The sequence below is a fragment of the Balaenoptera physalus genome, assembly GCF_965194825.1.
Source record: "Balaenoptera physalus genome assembly, chromosome: 3".
Lineage (NCBI taxonomy): Eukaryota > Metazoa > Chordata > Mammalia > Artiodactyla > Balaenopteridae > Balaenoptera > Balaenoptera physalus.
Window position 1 is genome coordinate 37285941 of NC_138890.1, and position 20932 is coordinate 37306872.

General features: G+C 40.3%; 1 protein-coding gene across 1 annotated transcript in view; it reads left to right on the plus strand.

The window, feature by feature from the left end:
- Positions 1–19367, plus strand: part of LOC309658150 (phospholipid-transporting ATPase VB-like) — a 64035-nt gene extending 44668 nt beyond the window's left edge. The window contains exons 12-14 of the mRNA XM_082456413.1: positions 78–182; positions 9897–10084; positions 16097–19367. Of these exons, the coding sequence (XP_082312539.1) occupies positions 78–182; positions 9897–10084; positions 16097–16556 (753 nt within the window). The 3' untranslated portion in view covers positions 16557–19367. The remainder of the gene's footprint in view (positions 1–77; positions 183–9896; positions 10085–16096) is intronic.
- Positions 19368–20932: the final 1565 nt, after the last annotated feature.

Genomic DNA, 20932 nt, shown 5'->3' on the forward strand with positions numbered 1-20932 from the left:
TTTACAATCACTTGTCAAAGCCAAGGCCTTCAGTCCATGGGCACATCTGCCAGTGCCTGTTTGTTCCTCCTCTGCAGACCTACAAGGATTCTGATATCGACGTCTTTACCTTTGGGACACCCATCAACACCGTTTCCCTCGCCACAATCCTCCTGCACCAGGCAATGGAAATGAAGACCTGGGTAAGTGCCCCAGAGCCCTTATGGCCTAAAAATCGTGTTCCTGTTCATCAACCACCTTCAGATTTCTGAGCTGCTTTACTCCATATAATTGATCCACTGGATAAATACATACTGAACTCCTACCTGTGTTCCACTTGTACAGGGATAAAGAGGTAGAGAAGATAAAGCTGCTGGCCTCAACTTTGTAACCATCTAGCCAGGATGAAAAAACTAATTCATAAAGAACAATGAGAGAATTTGTTGCCAAAATACATATTTTTGATTTAAAAATTCAGGGGTGTTTGAGAGACGAGGAAAACATTAGACTGATCGTACTTGAGGCTGTGTTAGGGAGGTATGCTCCCCATTTAACTTGGGGGTAAAAGATTAGAAGACTGTCTCCATGTAAGCATATCTCAAGCACGTCCAAATATCACATTTTAGTATCTAAAAAGGTAACACTGTCTTTCTCATTAAATTCGACTAGTCAATGATAATTATAAAAACAAAGAGCTTAAAATTATATGCCAGGTACATATCTACATGATGTAATGTATTATCTCACTTAACCTCCCAGAGCCCTTCGTGTTAGATGGGATTTGGAGCGTTTTGTTCTGTTTCTTTCAGTTTTATTGAGATATGATTGACATACAGCACTGTATAAGTTTAAGTTGTACAACATAATGACTTGACATACATATATAGTTGACACTTGAACAGTTTGGGGGCGCCAACCCTCCACACAGGGGAAAATCCACACATAACTTTACCGTTGGCCCTCTGTACCTGCAGTTCCACATCCATGGCTTCAATCGTGTAGTACTATAGTATGTATTTAGTGAAAAAAATCTGTGTATAAGTGGACCCGTGCAGTTCAAACCTGTGTTGTTCAAGAGTCAACTGTATTGCAAAGTGATGAATGTTAACTTACTGTGGAAATCCTTTTGCAATATACGCATGTGTTTGTTAGGTATTTTTTTTAATTCCCATTTTATAGATATAGAAATGAATATAAAGAGGTTAAGAAACTTTCCCCAAGTAGTTCAAGACAGAAGCAAGTTTGAACCCTGGCCAGCTGACTCTTGACCGTTTAACCTCTGTACTAATAGTGTGAGAAGGTAAGACTGACTGCTGCAGGGAGACCACTTGACAGAAAGATCTGTCTTTAGCCAAGCTGAAATGGCTCTCTCTGAAAGCATTTGTGTTAACCATTTAGAAGACTTCCCCAAGTAGGCTCAGTGTGTTCCCAGCATTCTGCAGTGGGACTTCCTCCCCACGCCCTAGTATCACAGGTTAGGCCAGGCCCTGACATTGGGCAGTGGCTGATACGAGCCACCCAAGGGAGCTTCCAGATCACGGAAGCCACCCAAGGGAACTTCCAGATCACGGAGTTCCCATCTGGAAAACCCCTTTGCTCCAATTCATGCCGATGACGGATAGACCAAAATGATGAAAAGGAAAAGGCCTAGCCAAGCTTAAGTACAGGATAAATTTCTTTCAGAACCACCAGAAAAACCACTTAGTTTTATCAGAAGCTGTGAAGAAGGCAGACAAGAGTCATAACTTTAATACTGGGAACTGAGCCAAACTAAGGAAACATTTAGAACTCTTGAAAATACAAAAATTTTGTCATTGAAATTAGACTGGGCACTGGCTAAAAGTAAACTACCAAATTGGAAGGTAGTATTGGGTACCCATCCAGAATGTAATCAAGAGGAATGGTGGCTAGAATAAATGGTTCCAGCAGCTACATAATAGGAGTCAGAGTCACAGAAGAACAAGCAAAGAATAGTAGAGAAGCAGTATCTGAAGAGATCATCACTGAGACGATTAATCAAAATAAACCTGGGTATATTGCCTGGTATATCATAGTAAACTGTACAGTGTGAAAGACAGAGACAATCTTAAAGTCTGCCAGAGACTATGCACAAATTACTTGAAATTTAACAGCAGTTAAAAAAACAGCAGAAACCAAAAAAACAATGGAGTAATTATGTTCAAAGAAAGACCTGAGGCAAAATAACAAACAGTTACACTATCACTTAAGACTAAGTAATAAATGACATTTTCAGATAAACTCTGTAAGGTCTACCACCCACAGACCCTCACTAAAGGAAGAAAGAAACATGCAAGAACATAAAAGCTAAAACTACAAGAAACACATAATGGCCAGGAAGGGCTGTTCAATAGGTAATTAACGTATGCTGAAGACTTCATTGTGAATAGGAAGAAAATAGAAATACACACTTAAATTGTTCCAGAAAAGTCAACATTTATTATCTCCTAAAATTTAAGATTAAGCATAAAGGAGAGGAAAGAAATTAGAGGAATATAGGAAACTATCAATTCTCCAGGCTGTAGGGAAGAGGAAAAGGTAAGAGCAAAGAAAATGATGGCAAAAATAAAAAATATGTTCAAAATAAAGCCAAATATATCAGTACTCATAATAAATGTAAATGGATTTAATTTGCCTATTAAAAGCAAAAATTATCAGATTGGACTTTTTTCATCCAGTGAATATAAAGAGAAATGGAAAAACTTTTAACAATTCTAGTATGAGGTTTTTATAGAACTCTATCAGAAGCAGACATAGATCAAGCTTTGAATAAATTACCACATTTGACCTAATGTAGTTAGAGCTAATATATAAAATCCTGCTCTACACAAATAGTAAACATGCATCTTTCAAAGACACCTGGACCATATACCAAAAATTTAAAGAAAAAGACCAAATTCTAAATCACAAAGGACTCTGAAAGAATCATTATCATAAAGAACGTATTTTCTGACAACAATGCATTTAGATTAAAAACAAGCAATAAAAATATAGCCAAACAAGCCTAACATGACTGGATACTTCAAAAAGCACATCTAAATATGCAATTCATGAGGTCAAGAGTAAATCATGATGGAAATTATACTTATTGCTGCTGAACAACTATAAAAATATTATATATGCAAACTTGTGGGATGCACCTAAAGCTTTTATTATGAAAAACAAAAAGATGAAAAAGAGGTAAGTTAAAAAATTCAACTCGAGGAACTTAAAAAAGTTACCATGTAAACCTAAAGAAAAAGATGAGAGAAAAATCAAGGAAACAATAGGAAAGATCAGTAAGACCAAAACTGAGCTCTTCAAAACCCTAATGAAAACACATCTCTGACAAAACTGATCCAGGGGAAGACACAGGAAGAGAAGACCACAAAAATACTACTAGGAATGAAAAAGACTGCAATTATGAATATACAGCCATCTCTTAGTACCTGCGGGGGACTGGTTCTAGGACCTCCATGGATACCAAAACCCATGGATGCTCAAGTCCTTTAGATAAAATGACATAGAACATTCAGCCCTCCGTATCTACAGATGCGAAACTTGCATACACAAAGGTCCATGTAATCAATTTTTTAAATATTTTACTGAAAATTTAAAGCAAGTCAATAATTTCTTTAAATGGGGACTTCCCTGGTGGTGCAGTGGTTAAGAATCCGCCTGCCAATGCAGGGGACACAGGTTCAAGTCCAGGAAGATCCCACATGCTGTGGAGCAACTAAGCCTGTGCTCTGCAACAAGAGAAGCCACTGCAGTGAGAAGCCCACCCACAGCAACAAAGACCCAACGCAGCCAAATAAAAATAAAGACTTGGCTTTTTAAAATTAATTAATTTATTTTTGGCTGCATTGAGCCTTCTGCTGTGTGTGGGCTTTCTCTAGTTGCGGCGAGCAGGGGCCACTCCTCACCACGGTGCACGGGCCTCTCATTGCGGCGGCCTCTCCTGTTGCAGAGCACAGGCTCTAGGTGTGCGGGCTTCAGTAGTTGTGGCACTTGGGCTCAGCAGCCGTGGCTCATGGACTTAGTTGCTCTGTGGCATGCGGTATCCTCCCAGACCAGGGCTCGAACCCGTGTCCCCTTCATTGGCAGGCAGATTCTCAACCACTGTGTCACCAGGGAAGTCCCAAGACTTGACATTTTAAAAATAATAATAAAAATAATAATTCCTTTAAATGTAAAATTTACCAAAACAATCAAAATCATTCAGCAAACATGAATAAACCAATCACTATTACAGAAATTGAATCGGTAACCCTGTTCCTAAAGACACCAAGCCAAAGGATTATAAAGGTCAGTTTGACCAAACTTATAAGGGACAGATAATTCCTATCTCATACCCATTGTTTCATGGATTCAAAAAAATAGAAAATATAGGCAATTCAATGTTCATGGCTAAAATAATTGATATGAAAATGAGCATGGATTGTTCAAGAAAACAAAATTACAGACCAATCTGCTCAGTGAATATAAATGTAAAAAATTCTAAATAAAATATTGCCACACTAACTCAGTAGCACGTTAAACATAATAAAGCCCAACCAAGGAACTTTCATATTCTGTTGGTAAACTATAAACTGATACCACCATTCTAGAGAGCAATTTGAAAATAGCTAGAGGAGTTTAAGTACTCATTATATGCTATGACACAATTCCACTTCTAAATATGCACCCTGGGCCATCCTTTTGCACATGTATATACATAGACATGTACAAGAATGCTTGTTTCTTCATTGTTCTTAATAGCAAAAAACAAAAAATCGGAAACAGCTTAAATGTTCATTAACAGGAAAATAAATAGTGGCATATTCATACACTAGAACAGTTAAAATGAATAAATTAGAATGGCATTTATCAACAAAAATAAAGGTCCAAAGCATAATTCAGAGGGATACTTATAAAATTAAAACGCATCCACTGACATGGATACATAAACATGTATATATAAAATACACAGAAGAATGATGGTGAACACTGAGTTTATTTTCAAGATTAACGAGAAGGCATTTGCAAGGGATACATGGGTGCTTGAATTGTATCTGTAAGGCTTAATCTTTTAATAAAATCTGAGGCAAATATGTGTAGAGGAAGAAGAAAAAATTTTCCCTCTACCCTTCTAGGTTCTCAGCTTAGATACTACTGTAATAAAAGACAGATTAATGGGAGAAAAACAAACAAGTTTAATAAATACTTCCTATACACATGGGAGAGGCCAGGAAACTGAGTAACTTTCTGAAATGGCCCTGGCTACCACCTTAAATACCATCTCTAGCTAAAGACAAAAGAAGTTTTGAGGCTAGGGGAGGCCAGATATTGGAGTTGATAAAGATTTCCTAGAAATGTGGAATTGTCCTTTTCTTCCAGGTACAGAGAGGGAGACACCCTTACAAATGGAGATTTCCCTTATAACTGTAAGTGTCTCTTACAAAAAGATAACTTCTTTTCAGTTTCCAGAGCTCCTCCTCTGTCTGCTGTTTCTTAAAAATAACCAGCTCAAGATAATCCTTATGCCAGAGACTTACTTTGGGCTGATATATTCTGCTTCCCTTTATATAGCATAAGGTTAAAAATGATAAAGCTGGATGTCAAGTATACGAGATTTGTTGACTATGTGCTTGAAATATTTCACAATAATTTAATTACTTTTTTTTAAACACCAGCACAAGATATTTCCCAAGAGGATCTCTGCTCTCCATGACCCTCTTAACCATTAGGTATCTTATTAACCTTTCAAAATTGCCCTGTAAATAATCAGGCCTCAATGTGTAATATATTAAATGGGTAATGACTGGTCGTTCGGCCCTCTTTCTCAGACCACTGCATTCATCTGCTTTAAAAGACAGAACCTGTTCCTTTCACTCACCATTCAGCACTATTAATCCACTTAATGCATCTCTAGACCAGGTATCCTGGTAGTTACTGGTGATTTCTGTTGCTCTTGGGAAAGGAGTTAGTTAGCTACTAGAATCATTATGAAAAAAGTGTTTCCCTTTTTAAAGTGCTTGAAGCAGAGGGAGAATGTCTTTCTTCCCTGGGTAGAAATCTAACATGAATTTTAATAGCTGTGTCAGCTTTCACAGTCCCCACCAAAGTGATTTAAAAAGTTAGCTAACTGCTTTCTTTTTCAGGAACAGGGGCTAGGATATTCAAACCACCTCTTCCACTGAAAACAAATTAATGTGTGTGTGTGTGTATATATATATATACACATACATATTTATATATTTTTATTTATTTATTTAATATATGTATACATATATAAACATATATGTATACACACATATAATATATATATACACACACGTATATATGTATACATACGCTAAAGGTATGAAAAAGATGACAGGATAGTTAAAGACTAAAGCCTCTGGGAAAGTGGGTTTGTAGAGAAGCAAGCTGAGCCAAAGCCTCTGTTTTCTTCAAAGCGTTTGCAACCCTGCCCAAAATGAACTTTTTGGCAGACTTCATTGAGCGTAAAGTTCAGAAATTAAAACCCAGGCTGCTAAAGTGGGAGTCTAATAAGAGATCACATTAAATTAGGACCCCAAAGGCTCTACCTTCAGAGTAGAAGGTATACCCAAAAGTGGACCTACCTGCACTCCCCTCCCCAGCAGGGACTGTAGGGATTGTTCCCACTGTGCTGAAGAGAGCAGGGAGAATCAGTAAAAAGGACTTATCCTGGGAAATGGACCATGGGCTGGCCTCACACAGATTTGCAGCCCAGATTCTTTGTACCACCTGGGTGAGCCAAATTTTGACCTATGAATTCAGTTTAAACTAACTGACAGTGCCCAAGGATATTACAAAATACACACACAAACCCTCTCCAGGGAAAGTTTTCCTAAGCCTAAAAGTAAGTATCCCCACTAATTTTCCAAGGCCGAGAAGCATCACATATTCAAAAATAAGGAAGCTCATTATCATACTAAGTGAAGTAAGCCAGACAGAGAAAGACAAATATATGATATCACTTATATCATAATTTTTTTTTAAAGATACAAATGAACTTATTTACAAAACAGAAATAGACCCACAGACATAGAAAACAAACTTATGGTTACCAAAGTGGAAGGGGGTGGGGGAGGGGGAGGGATAAAGTGGGGAATTAACATACACACACAACTATATACAAAATAGATAACCAACAAGGACCTACTGTATAGCACAGGCAACTATACTCAATATTTTGTAATAACCTATAAGGGAAAAGAATCTGAAAAAGAATATATATATATATAACTGAATCACTGCAACTATACTTCAATTCAAATATATATAATAATAAACAGTAGACTTTAAGATTTTTGCACTATATAACAACAGATCGCATTAAGAAATTTCAATAACTCAAATGAGTAAGAAAAATAAAATTTTCAAAAACACACAAAAAAAATAATGAAGCTTAAAATGAAACAAGAACTCATTAATGAGGATCACAAGCACAAACATCAGTAACAAATATCTCAGGTATTGGAATTATCAGATATAAATCATAGAAAAGGTTTGTTTGCTATGTTTAAAGAAGATTAAGCTTTAAAATATCTGCAAGAATTGGAAAACCATGCAAAGAAACCTAGAAGATGTGAAAAAAGACCAAATAAAACATTTAGAAATTAAAAAATACTATAACTGTAATTTAAGTTTCAATGGCTGGATTAACAGCAGATTAGGCACAGCTGAGGGGAGAATTAGTGAACTGGTCAAATTATCCAGGATATAAAACAAAAGTAAAATATTGAAAATTATGGAACAGATATTGAGATATATAGAAGATATGGTGGTATCTTAAAAGATCTAACATACATTTGATTAGAGTCTCAGAAGGAAAGGGGGAGAAAATGAGACAGAGGCAATATTTGAAAAGATAGTGACTTGAGAATTTTGCAAAAGTAATGAAAGACATCAATCCATGAATTCAAGAAGATCAGCAAAACCCAAGCAAGATAAATTTTTTTTAAATCCACACTTATAAGAAAACTATAGAACACTGAAGACGAAGTAAAAATCATAAAAGCAGCCACATTATAAGAGATTTCCTTCTAAGGAATAACAGATAAAGAGTTGCTAACTTCTCAATAGCAACAACAGAAGCCAGAAGATAGTGAAATGCTAGCTTAAATATACTAAAAGAAAAACTTCCCAACAAGATCAAAAATAGCTTTTAAGAATGAGAATGAAATAATGGATCAGAGAATGCATCACCAGCAGACTTTCACGAAAGGAAATTCTAAAGGATGTACAGCCCTCCCTCAGTATCCACAGGGGATTGGTTCCAGGACCCATTGCAAATACCAAAATCTGTGGATGCTCAAGTCTCATAATCAGTCCTCCATATCTATGGATTCAACCAACCACAGATCAGGTAATACTGTAGTATTTGTTGAGAAAAATCCACATGTAAGTGGACCCGCACAGTTCAAACCCATGTTGTCCAAAGGTCAACTCTATTTAAAGTATAAGGAAAGACACCCCAATGTTCATTGCAGCACAGTTTACAATAGCCAAGACATGGAAGCACCCTAAATGTCCATCGACAGAGGAGTGGATAAAGAAGATGTGGTACATATATACAATGGAATATTACTCGGCCATTAAAAAGAATGAAATAATGCCATTTGCAACAACATGGATGGACCTGGAGATTATCATACTAAGTGAAGTAAGTCAGAGAAAGATGAATATCATATGCTATCACTTCTATGCAGAATCTTTAAAAATGATACAAATGAACTTATTTACAAAACAGAAACACTCACAGACTTAGAGAACAAGCTTATGGTTACCAGGGGGAAAGGAGGGTGGGAGGGATAGATTGGGAGATTGAGATTGACATGTACACACTACTATATTTAAAATAGATAACCAACAAGGACCTACTGTATATAGCACAGGGAACTCTGCTCAATATTCTGTAGTAACCTAAATGGGAAAAGAATTTGAAAAAGAAGAGATACTTGTATATGTATAACTGAATCACTTTGCTGTACACCTGAAACTAACACATTGTTAATCAACTACACTCTAATATAAAATTTTTTTAAAAAGTATAAGGAAAGAAAGCTCATATGGAAAGTCCAAAATGCAAGAGGGAATGAAGGCATAGAAAGTGTCAAACATGTAAGTAAATCTTAACGAATATTGACCATATTAAACTGTAATAATGACTTATGTGATTTAAAAAGATGATAGAATTTAAATACACAGTAGCAATGAGATATGAATCAGGAGGGAGGTAAACAAAGTTAATGTATTCTAAAGTGAATGTATTCAGGAGGAGGGAAACATAGAAACTTTATACCACAGTAAGTTAAAACTGCTTATTAGCATTTATTGAGTAATCACTAAGGAATGGAAATGAAATATATAACTTTCAAACTAGTAGATGGGGAAATGAAATTATATGGAATTGTCAGTGAGTTTAAAAGAGGACAAGAATTGGAAGGAAAGCAGCATAAAACAGGCAGGGCAAAATGAGATCAGACTACAGAAGACTGCACCGCTTCGGAAATGAATAACTAACAAACAGCCACATGTGGAAAAAATGAATTCATCACACAAACATAATACTGAGGAAAAAAGACAAAAGTCACATCAAATATGAATAACTTTTAAAAACAGACTATTAAGGGAGAAACACAGGTAGTAAAACTAAAGAATATCATGAAAATTATCACCAAAGTCAAGGTGATTTAGGGGTTTCCGGGGTATGTGTGTTCAAATTCTGGGTGGTAGCAACATAGGTGTTTACTTCAACATAAGCCATTAAATGGCACACTTTTTTAAATTGTTTATAGGTATGTGGCATTTCCAAAAAAAGAAGTTTTAAACAAGTTAAAGTAGCGTGACTGCATTCCCCCCTAATCTAAGCTATCCCTTCAACAGTGTTTACTTCTTTCCTTCCACAGACCATCATCCACGGGCTTGTTCTCGCAGGCAGCTTCCTGATGTACTTTGTGGTATCCCTAGTGTACAACGCCACCTGCGTCATCTGCAACAGTCCCATCAACCCCTACAGGGTGATGGAAGGCCAGCTCTCGGACCCCACTTTCTACCTCGTCTGCTTCCTCACACCGGTCGTGGCTCTTCTCCCAAGGTTTGAACAGGGGGTGCTATTTTCTTCCTAGAACTACCACTCTCCCCTCAATCAGCCATTTTCATAGCCCAAGAGTCAGGAGTTTGACTCCAGCTGGGATGCTTGAGGCTACTGTTTCAAAGACAGGGAGCAAGGACAGAAAGAATAATGAACTTGGAGGCAAATAGCACGGACTCGGGTCCCAGCTCAGCCACAGAGCAGCAAAGTCACCAAATCTGGCAGAACCTCTGTTATAACATCTGTAAAATGAGAATACTAATTCCTACCCTCCTGCCCTACAAACTTTGTTGTGTAAAAAGAATCATTTTGAAAAGCTCTATAGTCCTTTATTCCTTAGCCCAGGAGTCTCACTCTCAAATGCCTACAGGGACAGGTAAGCAACAGCAGCAAACCAGGTGAAGTACAGACATTAGGAGAAGGAACTTCTAAGCTTCAGCCTATCACTGCCACAAGGACAGATCAAGACTAGCGTTTCAGAGCTTTAGATTTTTCCCAGAAATTCAAATTTTGCATGAAATAGCCAACTTTTTAATACTACTCAAATTTGTTAAAACACACACACACCCTGTATTTGCCAAATAAATCATTCATGCAGAGGGACTATTTCTAACATTTCCAGCCTAAATCCTCTACATTTGCCTTTTCCCGAAAAATAGCAACAGCAACAACAACGCTTGGTGTGTCCTTCAAATTTACTCTTGACACATGCTTTTCTATCTAGCTCCTCATTTGCCTTTTACAAAATCACCTAGAAATTAGGCAAAGCTGTGGTTGTAGTCCTATGAGGCACCAGAATGTGCCCTCCAGCCCACCACAAGTCACAGTGGGAGCTGAGTTCTCCCAACTCGGAGGCCAGTATTCTGTTCTCCATCCCACGCTCTCTAGTCAGAGCATTCGGTGAACTTAATGATGCTGTACCCAGAGGCAAGACTCAGCCTCTCTCCATCCTTAGGATCTCGTCTGCTCTGAACATTGAAATTCAGCTACTTTTATCATTATAAGCCACAGTCAAGAAGCCATTGCAACACTGTGTAGAACTTTTTCTAATCCAAAATTAGGCAGAGAGCCATTAGCATGCTTTGCTTCCTTTAATAAGTAAGTTTGGCAGCTTGCTTAACCTAGTTTGGGCTCCATTTCTTCTTCCTAAGCCACCTCAGAACCTTGACATCTGATGCAGGGTTTAGAGGCTGAAGATACCAACATGACAAACACTATTGTGAACTTAGCAAACTGCTGAGTATGCACTGTGGACGCAGCCTCCCTGCTTGGCCCCTACTGGCCTCTACAGCCTTCTCCCCCTGCTCCCAAAGCTCAAACTTTGGGCTTCACATCACCAAGCTTCTTGGACTTCCCTAAAGGCTCCCTGCCCTCTCCCCTTCCTGCCTGTGTTCATGCTGTCCCTTCTATTCAGAATGCCCTTCGTTACCACACCTCCTCACCCTTTGACATCATTTCAGGCATGAGCAATTCAAGAACCCTCGCAGGACTTCACCTACCTCCCTCAGGCTGAAACAGATCCCCCTCGCTCATGTGTTCCCATGACCTGGGTCTATCTGTCACTACTACCTTTAGCCCACATTATCTGTTTTATCTGTTTGTCTTGGTCTGACCATTAAACTCCTGGAACGAAGGTATCTCCTTATCATTATATAACCCACAGCTAGCAGAGTTCTTGTCATGTAGGCTGCCCTCAGAGATAAATGAGAAAAAGATGCTAAAGAAACAGAAAGATGAATAAAACAGAACTCTTGCTCTCAAGAAGTCTACAACCCAGTGGACAATTCAGACAGAAGTTTGATCGTAATACAGGTGAAAGTAACTAGTATTAAAAGAGGGCCCTGGGACTGAAGAGTGGGAAGCAATTAAGCACAAGCCTCAGAGGACATTATTTCCCACCCACCCCCTTTCTCAGCCCAACCCCTTGGGAGGTGGAGCCTGGGAGAGACCATGAAGGTCCTGCCCTCATTGGAAAAGGGCATCAAATATGTGGGTTAAATATTTTTGTCCACACTTTTTGGGGTTAAACACGGTTATGCTCACCTCTGACCAAGGACTGACCTCCTCTGTTCTGTGTCTTATTTGGGGTATGGAAAGAGCAAATCATCAGCGGAGGATTCTTGTCCTGCCCTTGGCTAGAAGACACATGTAGAGCCAGAGGCCACCAGCTTGATGAGGGTTGTTGAAAAGTATGAACGTTCTTGGAAAAGACAAACACTCAACATTACAGCTTGTTAAACAAATGAGGGACAACTTAACTTAGGGAAAAGTCAGCAAATATTTTCTTGCCAGTTAGTTACCATAGTGCGTAAGTTAAATCTCTGCTTATTCTATATTATCATCATAAACTTGAATTCCTGTTTAATTCTGTTGCCTAAGCAAGGCAAAGAGATTTCCTTTGACAGAGAAAGGATTATTTTAATAGCTCCAAGGACTGTTGACTTGTAACCTTAGAACAATTAATTTTTGTTACAGAAGTCTACATGATAGAATGTTTGCTATAGAAAACTCTATTTGTTCACTTAAAGATGTAAGCTGTACTTATAATAAGATTGATTTCACTCACCAAGCTTGTGATAATTAGCCACTAACCGTGACCTCACTTATCTCGGTCTAATTACTTCAACCAGTATAAAGGAACTATATGGATTCTCTTAAAGTAAGAGAAAGTAAGTTTCTTTTGTTTTATCTCTTAAATAACTAACACACAAACTTTAAAACACAATGCAGCATCGTAATTCGCTACAATAGAGCCCTTGGACACTCTTCATTTAGCTTCAGTAACACAGAACTCTCTTGGTTTTTCTCCTACTTCTTCTTTGTTTCCTTTGCTGGTTCATGTCTTTGACATGGTGTATTGTCAACCCTTTGTCCTAGGTTCTCTTGTCTTCTCACTTCAATTCTTTCCATAAACATAGCAACCACTATTGTGAAGTTAAATATCATTTTTCACAAATGAATCTCTAATATAAACTCCCAGCCCAGATCTTTCTAGTTACCTATGCCTCACCAGCACTGGGCCTGCTACGTCTCAGAAAAGTGGGAGACATCTATAATTTAATTCGCTATCTACCTTCTGTCACCACCACCATCCCAGAAACCTGGCTTTCTTCCCGAGTTCCTTTCATCCACTGTGACCCACTTAGGATCAAGGCAGGCCCATGAGACTTATCCTTGATATCACCCACCACCACATGCCCCTCTCTCGCCCATCACCAAGACCTGACAATTTTATCTGCTAACCTATTTCTCAGTAGGTATTTCCATCTGCTATTTCCATTTCTACAGCCACCACCATGGATAGGTTATAAGACTTTCATTCTGAATTACTTCAATAGTCTCCTATTGGGTTTTACTCTAATCCATTATCATTGTGTCAAAGTGTAATCGTGTCATGTTCATAACTTTCCAAGGCCTTCCCAAGGCCTTTACAATAATGCACAAAACCCAAAACCTTCCCCATGGTCCTTGCCTGCTCTGACCCTGCCAACCCCTCTGTGTCCTATTCCCTCACTCTCCACACTGCAGCCACTGAGCCCAGGATTTGGTTCTCACCCCCTCTTTGCCTGGCTTCCTCCTATGCGTCCCTCAGTCCTCACCTTTAATGTCTCCTCCTCAAGGAAGGTTTCTTGCACCAGATCACGTGTTTGACACTCTCACTGCTCCTTCGGCTTCTAACTAACTCTGTTCCTGTGCTTCCTGACAGCAAGATTCCTGTCAGTCTGGTTCCCAGTTTAATAATCCCTTGGGGCTTGGCCCATTGTAGGAACTTGACAGGTATTTGTTCACTAAATGGACAGAGAGGGAAGTTGGTAGCTTGGGGGAATGTTTAAACTGAGAAAATTCCAGTTTCCCGCAAGAAGTTGAGTCTTTCCTGAAACACATATGTATGACCACCTGCACTGCCTCCCTGGGTGAGATGAGAAAGAATGGGGAAAAGTTTCTGATTCCGTAGGATCTACTGTGGTCTTCAGAAACCCCTGCTCACTTTGAGATCATCCTGAACCTTTTAGACATAATAGTAGAAGGGTGGGAGCCTCTCTGCTTATAAGGCTTTAGAAATAAAAAAAAATTTAAGGATTATTTTTGGAAAAGACCTTGGACGTCGTCTGGACCAACTGGATTACGTTTTAGATAAACTGACACCCAGAGAGGGGGTATGAGCTGCCCAGCGTCACAAGATGGTATATGCTTCTCCATAGATCACATAGTTTTAGTTACCTTCTTACCTAAACTTGGAACAGGAAAATATTCTAGGCACATATAGAGACCCCTGATTCCAGAGTCCACTACAGGCTACAAGAAGCTTGGCAGGGGAAAGGAAACTTGAGTTAACCATCAGGGAGATCTATCAACTTCTCGGGAGACCTTAGGAAACCCATCTCATCACTTGGGACCTCAGTATCTTCATCTGGAAAACAGTGATAATACACTGATGCTGTGAAGCTAGCATAGCCTGTGGATTCAAGAAAAGAACGTACTGGGAAACTACTTTAAAATTATTAAGTCCCACAAAGAGTTGACATTCCAAAGCAAGTAAATTTGCCTAAATTAGAACAGCTCAGAAATAGAATGGACTGCCTCATGCATGGTAGATGAGAGAAAAGCCTCAGAATCCAGAGCACTTGGTCTTGACCACAGCTTGACCATTGTGTGGCTCTGGACAAATCATTCAATCTCTCAGTGCCTCAGTTTCCATGTCTGTACATAGCGGGAAACAAAAGTACCAACCGCATGGGATTTGGGGGAGAATAATATGAGTTAATAATATGTAAAGCACTTAGAATAGTCCTGGTACCTAACAAATGTTAGCTGTTATATTTTGTTGTTGAACTCCCCAGTACCAGAGGTGTACAGGCATAGATTTGATCCATCAGTCAAGAGAGTGGCAAAGATGATCTTTCCCGAATAAATGCTGGAGAGGGTGTGGAGAAAAGGGAACCCTCTTGCACTGTTGGTGGGAATGTAAATTGATACAGCCACTATGGAGAACAGTATGGAGGTTCCTTAAAAAACTAAAAATAGAACTACCATACGACCCAGCAATCTCACTATTGGGCATATACCCTGAGAAAACCATAATTCAAAAAGAGTCATGTACCACAATGTTCACTGCAGCTCTATTTACAATAGCCAGGACATGGAAGCAACCTAAGTGTCCATCGACAGATGAATGGATAAAGAAGATGTGGCACATATATACAATGGAATATTACTCAGCCATAAAAAGAAACGAAATTGAGTTATTTGTAGTGAGGTGGATGGACCTAGAGTCTGTCATACAGGGTGAAGTCAGTCAGAAAGAGAAAAACAAATACCGTATGCTAACAAACACATATATATGGAATCTAAAAAAAAAAGGTTCTGAAGAACCTAGGGGCAGGACAGGAATAAAGACGCAGACGTAGAGAATGGACTTGAGGACACGAGGAGGGGGAAGGGAAAGCTGGGACGAAGTAAGAGAGTGGCATGGACATATATACACTACCAAACGTAAAATAAATAGCTAGTGGGACACTGCCACATAGCACAGGGAGATCAGTTCGGTGCTTTGTGTCCACCTAGAGGGGTGGGATAAGGAGGGTGGGAGGGAGACGCAAGAGGGAGGAGATATGGGGATATATGTATATATATAGCTGATTCACTTTGTCATACAGCAGAAACTAACACACCATTGTAAAGCAATTATACTCCAATAAAGATGTTAAAAATAAAGAAATGAAAAATTTAAAAAAAATTCTTTTTAAAGTGCCATCATACGAACTAAGAGGTGGTACAAACATTTATGAGAAGGAAGTTCAATCAAAAAAGTCTTCCCCAAGGAAGTACCCCATGATTCATGCAGTCATTAAAGGCCAATACATGGTAACCTTTTCTTTATAATAACTAACATTAAATTACCATTGTTTGAAAAAAAAAAAGATGATCTTTCCCTGGGCAGGGAGTTGGATTCTAAGGACCCTTTCAATGCTGAAATTCAAGAAGTCAGAAAATATCTTTATTATTTCCCACCAGGTACTTTTTCCTGGCTCTACAAGGGACATACGGGAAGTCTCCGATCTTAAAAGCTCAGAAAATTGACAAACTCCCCATGGACAAAAGAGAGCTGGAAATCCAGAGTTGGAGAAGCCGACAGAGGCCTGCCACTGTCCCTGAAGAGGCCCAGCCCACCCACCGTCCAGGGCCACCTGCCCCAGAACAGAGCTTCAGAGCCAGCACCCCAAAGAGCTCGAGCCCTGTGGAGTGCAAGTCCAAGGAGGACTGGGTGCTGCCCAGAGAGAGATGCAGCGGGGACCACATAAGGGATGACCCGTGCTCACGGGACTCCTGGGCTCAATTCTCATCTGGGGAGCACCTTCTCCTGGAGCCTAGTAGGATGACGGCGTCCGGAGCCTACTCAAGTGGACAGACGAACTCGAACCGGCCCTTCAGCCAGGGCAGCCATCGCCGATCCCAGAGTTCACTGACAATATGAGGGGCCTGCAGAGATCTGCACAAACTCAGAGGAGGCCGCTAATCACTGGCTTAATTAACCACGACTCTTCCTCTTCGTGAAGGGAAGAATGTGGCCGTCTTATCCTCTTCTCCCCACCAGGCTTGACTTCCTTAGAGGAAGTGCTGGCCCCAAGGGGTCTGACAAAAAAGGACTGGAAACCAGTCGACCTCTAGTTTTCTCCTGCTGCCAGGCAGCACTCCTTGCAAAAGGTTTTTTATAAGGAGGCTATATTTCTATTGCATTGAGTTTTTTTCATTTTTTAACCCAGAGACATTCTTTGACCCTCTCAATAAGTACAGCCTACAACCCAATGCAACTGGGCCATCAGTTTCCCAGATGCCAAGAAGTGTAGCAAGCCAGCCAATATCTCAAGATCTGGAAGTTTCTGGGCTTGTCAAACCATCACGTCACCCCTCGGTGTCAAGAGTTCAAGGTTCAGAAGAGTCTCATACACACAAGTGCCTCATCTCAAGTGTACTGCAGGGATGGTCATGTCGGGGTTAACACCCCTTCCCTTCTCAGAGTTGGGTCTGCTCTAAACCAAAGAAAATCACATCTAAAGATTAAAATCAGATTTGAACTCAGAGCCACAGACACTTCTGAGGGTCATAAGGCCGCAGCTAGTGTAAGAGGCAGAAAGAACATAAGCATGTGAAAGCGAACGGACATAAGCCCGTGAAGCAGAAACTCCACGCTTTAGCTAATAGGCTACATGTCCCACAGTCTGGGGAATCTACCAAGAGGGCGTGGGCAGCACTCTTCTTTTAAAGATATTTACTTTATTTATTTTTAAATAAAAGTACAAATATGCCCCACTGTTCAAAAGTTTGCCTTAAGCCATTTCACTTTTACCAAAGACCTACATTTTTGCCTGTTGTTGCTAACCGAAAGAAATCCAAAGAGTTGAATTTCTTTCTGCTTTTACCCCCAAAAAAAGGTGAAAAGTGAAAATAGCACTCAGTGTTTATTTTGCAGCCAGCAGTTATAGAGCACTGAGCACTGAGTGGCACCACCCAACTCCTTCCCCAGGAACTGCACTCAGCATCTCAGAATCAAACCGGCATAGCTTTGAACTGTGTCTAAGCAGCTGTGCTTTACCTGTATTTATCCAGATATTTTGTGCATCCATTAGCAAGATGTGTCCTAAGGTAATTGCTTCTTTGTTTACGCCATTTCAGCTTACGAAAATTTTCATACTAACGCTCTACTTTCAGATAGCAGGGGAAACCTGTACCCATTCCTCATTCAACTCTCAGAAAAGGAAAACTCTTAAGATCAGACCTTTACACAGCTGCACCCAGAATAGACGACCCGCGTGACAGAGCAACTCTGAGCCCAAACAACAACATCTGAAAGAGTAGGACCAGTGTCAAACCCCATTGATTAAGCTTATCCCAGAATATTACAGGCTTCAGCTGAATTAGGGAGAGCCAGAGGAAGTCTCACTTCACAGGGAAAAGAAGGATTACATAGACTTCTTATCCCTAGAGGTCGTAAATGCCAAAAATGCAAAAGAGCTCGAAACAGTGTTGGAATAAAAGAATGGATGATAGGATTCTAATACACTGTCAAGAGAAGTGAGGTCTACCATGGGCAAGGATAGCCTGTTCCTAGTCTTTTAAGGTGAGCCAGGGAGGACTACTGAACCCTCCCGCCTTAAGGTGGTGCCTATATATGTCAGGCAAGAAGTACAAGGGTGGGAACAAGTGGCAAGTTACAGCCACCCCGTGAATTGACTTATCACTTGAGTAACTTCTCAGCAGAAGTGCCCAAAAAGAGCTCAACAATCAAGCTGGCACATGGCAGACTGAGCTGGTCCTCTGACCATCCTGCTGGCAAACCTTAACTGGAAGGGCCATTTGGGACATCATCCTAGAGTCAATGTACTGGATCTCTTTCACTGACTTTGCCACATACTGATGCCAGCACTGACCAGCTGGTGGGTCTTCAGGGGAATCCTTCACGAGGATTGCTAGAGGAGGAGCAGATAAACACATCAGGCAAAGCAGTAATGATATAAATTGTCCCAAATGAGGGGACTGAGCCAAAGCTTGGATCTCAGGGTCCTTCCTTTCCCCCGTATGATTCCTGCTCACTCCTGAAAGCCAGATGAGACAGGTAGGATGTTTCAGAAAAGAACAGAGTCGTGGGAAGAACACTGCCTCAGGAGATGGGGGTGGGAGTCTTTTCTCTGCCCCGTATTCTCTAGGAGCTAGGAGCACTGACCTAGCATGCTTCACCTGCAAACTAGGTTAGAACTGCCCTACCTCCCAGGCTTGGCATAAAGATCAAGTCCAAACTACACGGGGTTGTTAAAACCCTTTGAAAGCCATAACACCCTTGATAATAACACAGGGATTTTTATTCCAGAGCTAAGAGGAAGCGAGGTCATGGGAAGTTGAGAAAATATCGGACCCCTGTACCTGAATGCCAAAGCACGCCCAACATTTTCGTGCTGCTCTCTTTCTTGCATGACCAACCATCCCAGTTTGCCTGGGCTTTTCCGAGTTTTAGCACTGAAAGCCCCACATCCTGGGAAACTCCTTAGTCCTGGGCCAACCAGGCCAACTGGTCACCTACTCTTGCCCTTTTTTGTTAAAGCAAACCAACAGTGACCGTCCAAGTACCATCTTAGGGGAAAGGGTTATAACAACTATTTCTCTGCAATGTATTGCTAATGACTGTACTTAATACATTTTTATACGTTCATGACGTTTTACAGATTGACTGGAAATGTACTGTCCTTTATTAGAAGGAAAAAATAAACATGGTTTTCCATTGTTGCCTGCAGTCTGAGTACTACTGTCCATCCATCCTTCTTTACATTCACTCATTTATTCATCTATTCATCCACCCATCCGTCCATTTATCTATCCAATAAACTTCTGTTAAGCCCCTACTAGATGCCTGACAATGTGCTTGGGGCTGTGAGGGGCTCGATCTCTTTCTAAAGAAGCCCATAGCCTTGTTGGACATAGGATATCAGGAACATCATCGATCCAACAAAGAGTGTGACAAAAACCTAAACGGCTGTAAGAATGAGAAGCAGCGCACATAGTCTCCTCTCTCTGAAACTGCAACCTGGATACTCCCCTCTTCCTGGAAACCAGACACCAACCTCAAACTCATATTGATTAGATGCCTCTTTTCATCCACTCATTCAGCAAATACCAAGTGAGTGCCTGCTGTGCACAGCACCGTGGTGGGCAGCAAGGATAAAAGCCCCGCTCCTGCCCTCAAGGGACTTGAAATCTAGAAGGGGAGACAGACAATATTCAAGGAAATCAATATATGTGATGATCAGACACAGTGAAAGGGAGCAAAAATGGAGAGGAAGGGAGGAGGGAGATTCAGAGAAGACCTCTCCAAGGAGGAGACGTTTCAGCTGAGACCCCAACCATGAAAACAAGACAGCAGGGAAGGACCATTCCAAATGGAGAGAATTAAGTATGAAGGCCCTGAAAAAGGAAGAGTTTGGTATATTTAAAAGAAGAAGAAGAAGGAGGAGAAGGAGGAAGGAGGAAGAAAGAAGGAACAAGGAAGAAAGAAGAATAAGAATAAAGGAGGTCAGTGGGACTAGAATGCAATAAGCAAGAGGAAGTGCCCCATGATGACGTTAGTAGTAACGACTGTATTTGCTTCATGTGTGCTAGGCGCTGATCTAAGTTCCCATTATTATGTAAACCTCAACGCAACCCTTCAAGATAGGTACAGCAGTCCCCCTTATTCTAGGAGATTATGCGCCAAGACCCCCCGTAAATACCTGAAACCACAGATAGTACCAAACCCTATATACACTATGTTTTTTCCTATATATACATACCTATGATAAAATTTATAAATTAGGCACAGTAAGAGAATATCCAAATTGCTGGCATCACTACTGTTGTGTTTGGGGGCCATTATTAAGTGAAGTAAGGGTGACTTGGACAGAAGACAAGACCCTCTGTCACTTGGTCCCTACCTGCCCCAGGACTGCAATACCAGGACCGTCGATCTGATAACTGAGACTAGAGTGCTACTAAGTGAGTAATGGGGGTCGCATATACTGCTCGGATACGCTGGAGAAAGGGATGATTCATGTCCCAGGTGGGAAGGCACAAGATTTCATCAAACTACTCACAAAATCATGCAATTTAAAACTTACAAATTCTTTCTAGAATTTTCCATTTGGTATTTTTGGGCCATGGTTGACCACAGGTTACTGAAACTGTAGAAAGCAAAATCATGGATAAGGAGAGACTACTGTACTATTATTCTCCCCTATTTCAGTCAGCTTCAGCAACATAACAAACCACCCGCAAAATGATTCATGTACTCACAATGCTGTGAGTGGGCAGTTTGGGCTGGATGGC